Source organism: Myodes glareolus, chromosome 6 (assembly GCF_982192425.1).
Source record: "Myodes glareolus chromosome 6, mMyoGla1.1, whole genome shotgun sequence".
Taxonomy (NCBI): Eukaryota; Metazoa; Chordata; class Mammalia; order Rodentia; family Cricetidae; genus Myodes; species Myodes glareolus.
The window spans coordinates 96,281,909-96,292,605 of NC_142031.1; the positions used below are offsets into that span (position 1 = coordinate 96,281,909).

Consider the following 10,697-nt stretch of genomic DNA (forward strand, 5'->3'; position numbering starts at 1 on the left):
ACTGGAAAGTCTTTAGGGCGCAGCATGCACGGAGTGATGGCTCCCCCACTCCCAGCCAAACTATGGGATTGTTTTGTGGGTAACATGTTTCTAAGTTGAAGAATTATGTTCTAACAATGCGTAGCTTAGAAAGCATATAAACCAGAACATAGACACTTAATATGATTATCAAAGATTAAATCCTGTCTATAATTATTTGCTTGTACTTTCTTCCTAAAAAAATATTTTTTAATTACAACAATTTTGTCTGGCGTGTGCATGTGTGTTCGTATCCCCGTGAAGGCTGGAGTTCGAACTCAAGCGTCTCCTTCAATTGCACTTTCATCTGATTTTGTTGATCCAGTCTCTCACTGAACCTGGTGCTCATCCATGCAGCTAGATGGTCTGGCCAAGGAGCTCCAGGATCCTCCTGTCTCTACCTTCTCAGCATTGGGATCACAGGCATGTGCTGCTGTGACCGGCTTTATGTGGGGCCCAGGGATTGAACTCAGGTCCTCAGGTTTGGTGATGACGGGGCCTGAGCTTTCAAATGATGGGCAGTGTGCTGTACTTACACTGCAATGGCTGTGATGTCACTAAATGGTGAATACTCGAAGTCTGTTAGAGTCTGTGTGGCTCAGCGTCACGTCTGCAGTCTGCTGTTGACTTGTGACGTGCCACTGGGCAGCACGTGACTGCCGTGTCCTGAGATCAAGATACAGAGAAAGTACCAGTGTAACTGGCCCCAAGAACTAGGAATGAGAGTCTGACGAATAAGCATTTGGCTATCAATCAGTCAAGGTGATCAACACAGGCAAGTGGACAGTGGTTCCCACCCTTCTGGATGTAAACAGAGCCCTCGTTTGCAGTAAAAATGTTCTGGATTATGATATGATGGTGTAGACCAGCAACCACTGATTAACAATGGCAAAGCTATTGTGGTTAGTAATACATTTAAATGCATAAGGGTCATTAATTCCTTGGTATTCAAGGAACTAAGCTAGACTATTCATGATGTTCATGGGTAACAGGACCTCACAAAGTCAAGGGTGTCATGGGCAGGAAGACAACGACACAGTGTCATCCTTTGGAAAACCAATAGTCAAAAAACTTGCTCCTTGTGTCAGCCATGTCTCTCACAGCTGGGACAGAACACTGGACAGAAGCACGGTTATCTCAGTGTCCAGGTAGAGAAGGTGAGGACACCTGGCGTTCTAGGAGGGCTCTTATCATTGGTGGCAGGAACGTGGGGTTACTTGCTTACGTCTATCTCTGTAGCCAGCCAGAAAGTAGAGAGCTTGGGTAGGAACCAGGTCAGCTATCCCCCTCGAGCTCACCCCCAATAGCTTTCCACCCGCCAGCAAGGACCCATGGCTGAGAGGTTCCACAGTCTTCTGAACTGGTACCACAAGCTGGGGACAGAGTGTTCCCACAGGACTCCGTGGGCAGCGCTCACATTCCAACACTAAGTGCACTCAACACTTGAAAACTTCGGTTTAATAATTAAGTAAAGATGAGCTGGGACAGTTCTTAGAAACCAGGTTGCCAAGGTCAGTTTCCAACAGAGTTCTCGGAGTGCGAGAGAACGACTTAAAAGCCCGCTTTAACGCAATCACAGAAGGAGAAAAGCTGTTTTGGTCACAACTTTTCTAGTTTAAGATGGCTCATAAAGCTTGAGTGTGGGTACATTTAACGTCGTCAGAAATGCCTTGATTTCTAGATAGTTCTGAGACGGGAGCTCTCTGGTGGGTAGAAGTGAAATGCTTCAATAGTAACAGAGCTTTTTAGCCCCAGCAGGGCGAATATCCTCTGCTCTCAGCATGAGTAGTGTTGAGGGCAGGGAACCAGGTAGTGGGAGGATCAAAGGGTCCAAATGAATCAAATCATTGCTCACACCTGTTAAGATTTCATTTCAATGTAGCACGTTGTTTTACTTTTGTGTGACGGGGTGTACCATAACGACCGACCTTGGGACTTGCCGGGAAAGGCTTGGGAAGGTAAGGAGTGGCCTGAAAATGTCCTTTAGAACAGAACGAGATGAGAAGCAGGCCGTCTGCATCTCTTGCTCACCTCATCTCAAAGCTGGTGGCCTAACAGTTGTAAAGAAATCCGGACAATGCCCATCAGTAGATGGGGCCACTCCAGGATTCCAGAACCTTTGGCAGGCAAAGGGCTGCGGTTGCTTTGTTTTCCCTTATTTCTAAGAGGCTTCCTCTAAACTCTGGCTGTAGAAGGGCCTCCCATTTTACATTTGTTTTCCCATCTTTGTGTGTTCTGGAACAACAGCCAGGGATGCGGTATCACAGAACTGAGGTTCTGAGCACTGTTTTTCTGATTCTCCATGCACAGGTGGCTTGTTTACGTATGTTTCGGGAGCCAATTTCCTGGGTGAGATCATTGAATGGTTGGGCTATGCCTTGGCCACGTGGTCCCTTCCAGCCCTTGCGTTTGCATTTTTCTCACTTTGTTTCCTTGGGATGCAAGCTTTTTACCACCACAGGTAAGCTTTTCAACGGAGGCATCTCAGTGTTGTTTCCTGTTTCCATGATTAAAACGCCCTGACGAAAGCAACTTAAGGGAGAAAGGGTTGATTTGGCTCACTTCCGGGTTATGGGAGGTGTCATTGCAAAGATGTCAAAGGGGCGGGAACTCGAAGCAGGTGGTCCTATTGCATTCATTCACAGTCAAATGCAGAAAGCAAATGAATGAATGCATGTGTGCTATGCTCCGCTTGCCCTCTCTGTTTATACCAGCAGTTCTCCACCTTCCCGAGGTTCTCCACCTTCCGACGCTTCCTCACGCTGTGCTGACCCTCAACCCAAAATTATTTAATTGCCACCTCACAACTGTAAATCTGTTACTGTTTTTAATCGTAATGTAAACATCTTCTCTCCAGGATGTTTGATATGTGTCCCCAAAGGGGTTGTGACCCACAGGTTGGGAACCTCTGTATGAATTTTATACAGTCCAGAGTCCCTCATCAGGGAATGGTCTTACCACAATTAAGATGGGTCTTCCCGTAGCAATGAACTTCGTCAGGACAACCCCTCACAGGCGTTTTCTGAGGCCATCCATTCATATAAATAGTCCCTCACAGCTGTTACCAGAGCCTTGCCTTTGAGAAGTCAAGGTGACAGCTAACAGTGTCCGAAGGTTGTAGCATCACATAACATTCTTCTCCAGTGAGACTGCAGCACATGGAATCAGATTTACAAACACATGATAACGGAAATGTGATACAGTAATCATATTGTGTGATTAAATTCTCACTTTTCAAGTTTTTACTGAAGCTGGAATTGAGTTGGATAATGGTAGCAATAAATAAATAAATAAAAAGACTGTATAGATTGATATTATTGTGCGTGAGAGAATGGACCACAAGATATACAATGAAACCCACTTTAAGAGTTTTATTAATAAAGAGTGGGGGAAGGGGAAGGAGGGAGTGCACAGCCCTGTCTGGAAGAAATGTGACAGGAGAGAAAGAGAGAGAGAGAGAGAGAGAGAGAGAGAGAGAGAGAGAGAGAGAGAGGCATGTCTGCTTTTAAAGGTAGTTCAGTGCATGAGCATAGGGGTTTACATAGGCACACCATGCTTGTGCATAGATTACATAGAGTGTAAGGCCCTAAGATGATTAGGCATTTTGTCTGAATGCTGATGGCCACGCATTCAGCCACGCAGCCATGGGCCCCTGGAAATGCTAGCACGTGGGGTGACTAAGCATTTTGCCTGAATGCTGACAGCCGGACACAATGGAAATGATAACTTAGACAGAACCACCAGAGGTGATGGCTGGTCAGCCATTATGCCCACCTTGTTGAGGAAGGTCTCCTACTCTCCTTCCCTGAGGATTTAGTTAATGATTGATGGGAGAAAGAGAGACTTTTTTTTTTTCCAGTGGTGTAGCCAGTGGTAAGGTGCCCATGTTCCTATGAGAAACCCTAATGAAATTCCATGAATCATAAACAAACCATGAAAATAGAAAGGAAATAGTTGGGAAGAGAAAGAGGAGAGATTAGTGGGAGTGGGAAAGGACAAGAGAGGGTAACAGAAATGATCAAAGTGCATTTACAAGTGTATGAAAATGTCATAATGAAGCCTATTACTATGCATAATTAACATGAGAAAAAAAGGTAAAAGATGGCTTTCCCCACTGAGTTGGTTGGTCCAGGTTCTATGCCTGGTGATGGTAACCACTTGACTGGAAAGTTCAGATAATGGGCTAAGAGGTGAAACAAATGTCCACGCTTCAATTCGGTTCCCTTCCGTCCTATTTCTTGCCCTGTGTTCCATGGATGAGACCATTGCCAGCAAGTCCAAGCTTCTTGGAAAGGGAAGGTAAGCAGGTGCACCCTGAGTGCTCCATCTGCTGGCATTTGTTGGAACTGCAGGCATTTAAGGCATTCCTTTGGAAGGTTGGTCTTCAGCTTTAACCCATCAGGCAAGGGTTGAGTAGGATAACAGAGATAACGGAGAGTGGTGCTGGGGAGGACAGGGCAATGAATTGTTTACTTCACCTGCTTACCTTAAAGGCACTTTTGTAGAGAGAACGCTGAGAGACCAGGAAGGAACACATGGAGTACAGAACGGGGCTGAGTGCCCCTTAAGTTCTTGCCACAGCATCTCTGCCTCATTCATGATTTCTCTAATAGTCTTCAGGATTAAATGAGGTGCAATCTCCTTTCTTCCGAGTGGGAACTGAGACCAGTTTGGGAATAGACAAAGTGGCAGTTTCCTCATGACCTATTTGTATCACCTCCTGGACTGAAAGGTACAGGGTAATCCCAGCACTCGGGAGGCAGAGGCAGGTGGAGCTTTGTGAGTTCGAGGCCAGCCTGGTCTACAGAGCCAGTTCCAGGACAGCCAAGACTGTTACACAGAGAAACCCTGTCTCGGAAAAAGAAAGAAAGAAAGATAGGTAGAAAGAGAGAGCGAGAGAGAGAGAGAGACAGAGAGACACACAAAGAGAGAGACAGAGAGAGACAGAGAGAGAGAGAGCGGGGTTTCAAAGGTTCATGGCCTTTGAGAGACAACATAACAGCCCTCCCACTTCAGGAGAGTCTGCTGCCCATCAGAGGCCGTGAGAGAATGGCAGAGGTCAGGGCATTGCCGTGTGCATAAGGGGGTCTTTGAGAAACCTAGACCGCAAAATACTTGGTCAGGAATTCCACCAGAAGTTTCCAGCTCGTGCAACATCAGAATCAAATTGAGGCCATCTGGTTATAGTCCTCTTAGAGGGAGAGCCAGGGGGGGGCTCTTTTTTCTAGGACCAAAAGGACTTTGTGAAGGTGCTCATGAAGCAAAGACAGGCATTGGCAGGGCAGGCTGAGCACTCAGGATCTTTTCAAATCAAAGCAGCACAGGCCAGGTCCTTCTGGCACATTTTATTTATTTATTTATTTATTTATTTATTTATTTATTTATTTTCTGGTTTTCCAGTCTAAACCCAAAGCACTTTAGCTGAGTGTATTTGGTCTTTATTATGCCTCAAGGGCCATTAGCTTCAGCTAGCAAAGAGGACAATTTAGTCACACAGGGTAGAAGCTTTTCATAAGATGCATTAATCTCATTAGGCTGTCAAAGGAAAGGCCCCTCAGCTGCATGGGCTTAGGACAAGGGAAATCTCTCTCTTCAGAGCTCTGGAGACCAGAGGACTGGCCTTAAGGAACAGGTAGGGCCATGCTCTCTGGAATGGCTTGAGGAAGAATCCTTTCTTGCCTTTTATTCAGTTCTGGTGCAGACTACTATTCTTGGCTTTCCATGACTGGGGCAGATCTCTAATCACAGCCAGTCTGCCTGTGACCTTCCCATCTCGTACGCCTTCCTGTCTTTTTTCAGGTCTATGGGATTAAGGACCCACCCTGCAGCGTTATGAGCTATTTTAATTAATTACATCTGCAGTGACCATAGTTCCAAAATAAGATTGTATCTTCAGGTGTTTGGAGTTAGGACTTCACCCTGCCTTTTAGGGGGCAAAATTCATAATGCTAGCACTCCATAGTAATAGTGGCACTCCAAAGTTTCAGGAAGGGACCTTTGCCAAAAAGTGCTATCAGTTTTCTGAGGTTAACTTTTCCCATAACCTTTTGTAATTTTTTTGATTAGCAGGTGTTAGTTAGACACAAAAATGAGTCTCATGGCATTTTCTTACATATATAAATGTATTTTACCGTGTTCATCATTACTACTCTTTTTTGTCTCCCCCTGCTCTTAAATGGCTTCATCTTATTTTTAAAGATTTATTTTTATTTTATTTACATGTATTGTGTGCGTCTGTGTTCATATGCATGCATGTGTGCATGTGTTTATGTGTGTGTATTGTGTGTGTGTGTGTGTGTGTGTGTGTGTGTGCGCACCCAGAAGAGGGCCTCAGTTCCTGGAGCTGAGTTTCAGGCATGGAGTTGCGAGCCACTGCACATGGGTGCTGGGAACCAAACTCGGGCTCTTTAGAAGACCAACAAGTGCTCTTCATTGCTGGGCTATTTCTCTAGTCCTGTTTATTTACTTTTCATGACCGAGTGAGTCTCAGAGAATTGATTACAGGATCCTGGGTAAGGGGTTGTTTACAAGAGCTTGAGATCCTTGTAGGTGGCCACACCACCAAAGCAAACGTCTCTCCCTCACCCTAGCAACTAGTAGATCCTCAGGGGGAGGCCAGCCCTGTGAACACCTTCCTGCTAGCTATGATTATCTTCCTGGAGGTCCTGGGGAGGGGACCATGACAGGCTATTGACAAACTCAGTCTTGTGCAGGTCTCAGGCAGGTCTCAACTGCTGTAGGACCAGGAGTGCAATGGTGATGCCGCGTTCTAAAGACAGTATTCCGCTTCATTTCACTCTTTCTCCTGACCCGCACCTTCTTCCTCTCCCATCTTCTGTGATAAGCCTGGGAGTGATCCAGAAACTCCTTTCATGGCTGAGCACTTAGCATTTTCTTATTCTTAACACTTTGACTCTTTATGAGTCTTTGCAGCTACTGCTGCCTACTGCCAAAAGAAGCCGCTCTGAGCAAAGTCGGCTGCAGCACCGATCTACGGGTATAAATGTAGCTATTTGACAGCATTTCAATGGGCACGTCTTTTCCACTAAGTAGAACAGTTGCAGTAGGGACCTAGGACCTCCACAGCCATGGACTTTTGTCCAGTTTTTTTTTTTTTTTTGTCCAAGATGTGGATTTTCTCCTGTGGTGTAGGCCTCTGGTCCAATCAGAGAGCAGTTGGTTACCCCCACTACTGGTCTGCCACTAGTTCACCAGTTGTCCAGATTTTTGGGAGGCTCTAGCTTCCTGCAGTTTTCAGCAGAGTGAGCCCAAATGAGCACTTCCTTTGTCTATTAAAAAAATTGGTGATGTGTGCACAGCATACAACTTACCACTTTAACAATTTTGACTGTAAAGCTGAGTGTCAAGTGCGTCTGTAATATTGTAGAACCATCTCCACTACCCTCTGATCGTACTCTGTACTTATCTGGACAGGTGGCCAACATTCACAAGAGACAGACTGCAGGAAAGGGGTCGATGATGGGCACATGGGCCCCAGGAAGGGTCAGGTGCCGAACAACCGGGTTGGCTTGTGCAAGCTCAGTTGTTCACAACTACTCTGTTTGTAATCATTCCTTCCTTTCTTGTCTCTTTAGGTTCTACCTCAAGACGTTTGAGGATTACCCCAAATCTAGGAAAGCCCTCATTCCATTCATCTTTTAAAGAATCCCAATTTTAAGGAGCAAAGCTTCAACAAGGAAACTGCCCAGCTGCTGAAACTAGAAGATGTAAATGAAACTGGCCTGTGTCTTGCTCATATGTATACATATGATGATATATGTGATCATAGGTCTCTTGTTATTCCAGTTGCCTGAGGCATGCTGAATCATGCCTGCTTAACCTTTATCCCTGTCTGCCAGGGAGCTTTAGCCTAATTTCATGTTGGAGCTTCACAGAGGACCTTTCTTGGAGACATTTTCTCCTCATCTATTCCTTCTAGAAGCTTCCCCTTTCCCCATGCTACTTCCCCATTGTATGATCTGAAGACGTGTGACTTTTTTATTTTTACTCTGTATTAATTTTGGAAGTTCTGCAATCAAAACCCTTTGGACTGTCATAATGGAGAATGAAATCATAACATTTGCAGGAAAGTGGATGGAACTGGAAATTATTTTATTAAGCAACATAACATGACTCAGAAAGATAAATACTGCATGTTTTTGCCATATGCAGATCCTAGATTTTAACTTATATGTATATATGTGTCTGTTTATATGTGTGTATTGGGGGGGGGGGCATATAGTTCATCAAATTATGAAGGAGATCATGAGAAAGTAAGAAGAGGCCTTTGGAGGAGAACAAGGAAAATGGAACGCAAGCAGAGAGAGGCTGCTGCCAGGGAAGGAAAGGGGCCAGCAGGAGAAATGCAAGAGAACGGGGAAGGAGAAGAGGGGAGGGGGGATTGGCAAAAATAAAGTATGTAGGAAAATGCCACAATGAAACCCATTACTTTGTGTGCTGGTTTTGAAAAACTCAACCAATCAACCAGCTAACCAACTGGAAAAGAATGTCTGGGCCGAGGGCAAGGCTTAAAGAGGAATTCAAAGCAACCTGTTGTATGTGCAGAGAGTGGAGGAGATGTACATTTTCAAGTGTCGTAGGTTCAGAGCAGGCCTAAATTACTTTGTACTTATCTGCACATACATTACCAACATCTACAACAGACGGACGGTGGATGATGTGGGGTGATGTGGGGTGTGGGTTGATGATGGGCTCATGGTCCCCAGGGATGGTCAGGTGCTTATCCTCCTCTTCAGTAGCTAATTAGGAAGAGATGAGCAGGGAGAACCTTAATAATGGAATTCCCTTCTCAGACCCAAGTCCAAATGTGCACAAGTGTCATAGTCAATGAATATCCTGATCCTCCAGGAGCTTCCAGTCCCCGCTAGAGCGTTCATAACTTTATCCATGGGACTGGGATAGATTTTTCTTGATGGTCAGATTATTTTTTGAACACAAAGAAAAATATATAGCTATGAGTGGTTCCTGAGAGAATGAAGAAGTGTGTTATGACAGACATTGTAAACTCATGTTTTTCGGAGCTGATGGGAATATCTAATGTCACAGACACATCAAGCATGAGAAGTTCATGCAGAAGACGGTAGGCTGTTTACCTGGAGGAGATGTCTACAGTGATGTGAAGGACTTCAGAAGCCCCAAGCAGTTTCTTCTGGAATTTCTTCCTTATGAGCCTTGAGACGTAGAAGACGGACATGTTCCAGCCATAGCTTGAACATCAGTCCACAAAGGCCCCATAGGCAGAAACTGAGGTCTGCGAACCGATGTTCATCTGGGCATAAAACCTATTTCGTTCGGTGTAGGCAGGGTTTCACACACAGTTTTATTTTATTTTGTCTTACATTTCAAGTTTCAAATTGTAAGAATTTGGAGGTTTTTATATGAACTGAAATCTTGGCATTCCTTTAAGAAGTTGGAGGGAGAGGCATAAGAGACAGGACATCATGGGAGGGTGGGTATGAGCAAAACACTATACACAGATATGAAATGTAATGAGACACTGTATATATGCTAGGGGTTCTCAGTCTTCCTAATGCTGGGACCCCTTACTACAGTTCCTCATGTTGTGGTGACCCCCCAACCTTAAAATTATTTCCTTACGGCTTCACAACTGCAATTCCGTTACTGGTAGGCATCATAATGCGAATATCTGACATGCAGGCTGATATACAGGAACTGCTGTGAAAGGGTCATTTGGTGCCCCAAAGGGGTCATGATCCATAGGTTGAGAACCAGCTGGAAGATCTCAGCACCCTTTGCCTAGTACTCTGACAAAACAGCCATTCAGCAATTGCATGATTTTGCCACAAGAGGGCACTATCTAAAATTTTATTCAGGTGAATTCAGTCAATTTACGTGTGTGTGTGTTAGTTCTACAAAACCTTATTGCTATTTCAACTTAGCTTAATTAACCACAAACTTTCATTTATAAAATGAATTTTTATAAATTCATTTATTATTACCGAGTTTGTGTGAGCGCGCACTGTGCATTTGGAGGTCAGAGTACAAATTCATTACTCCCACCATAGGTTCTCGGTTCTGGGTTCTGAGGACCAAGCTCTGGTCACCAAGTTTGTGTGAAAGTGCTTTTACCCATCTTGCGTCCTGATTACTGGCCTTCTTAATTTAAATAAGTTATTTGTGTGTAATATGAGCTATTCCCTTGACATCAGAGGGATCTCAGTCATCTAAAACCATTGTTTTAAACTTCACTGTTCTTTGTTGAAGACTGGGATATATATGGATATATATGGATATGTCTATTCATACATATATGTATACATTAAACACAATAAAATTCTGAACATGTCCCCATTCCATAGACATATTTCCTATTTCTTTCTATTTTCCCTAAACACAGACTGTAACAAAATCAGGGGAATGGAGTGGAGCCTTCCTCTGGGTGGTTTCCATTAAACCACCTTACTGGTGCTTAACTGCCAAGACACGTTTTCTTGCCCTTGACCAAGAAGCTTTCACAGAGGGAATGTTCCCTGCCGGCCTGAAGAAAGTGTGCTTGATTTGACTTTCAGGATCGAGATTTAAAATGTGTAAACTGACGTTAGACATCAGCTAGCCCCATGCGATTTCAGGATCGAGATTTAAAATGTGTAAGCTGACGTTAGACATCAGCTAGTCTCCTGCCGTCATATCCTAGACAG

At 44.4% G+C, this 10,697-nt stretch overlaps 1 protein-coding gene across 2 annotated transcripts in view; it reads left to right on the forward strand.

The window, feature by feature from the left end:
* Srd5a2 (steroid 5 alpha-reductase 2) overlaps nucleotides 1-10,350 on the forward strand; it is a 38,502-nt gene extending 28,152 nt beyond the window's left edge. For both annotated transcript variants that reach the window (XM_087907355.1, XM_048416230.3), the window contains 2 exons: nucleotides 2,329-2,479; nucleotides 7,614-10,350. In XM_087907355.1, coding sequence (XP_087763481.1) covers nucleotides 2,329-2,479; nucleotides 7,614-7,680 — 218 coding nt within the window. In that variant the 3' untranslated portion in view covers nucleotides 7,681-10,350. The remainder of the gene's footprint in view (nucleotides 1-2,328; nucleotides 2,480-7,613) is intronic.
* The last annotated feature ends 347 nt before the right edge of the window (nucleotides 10,351-10,697 follow it).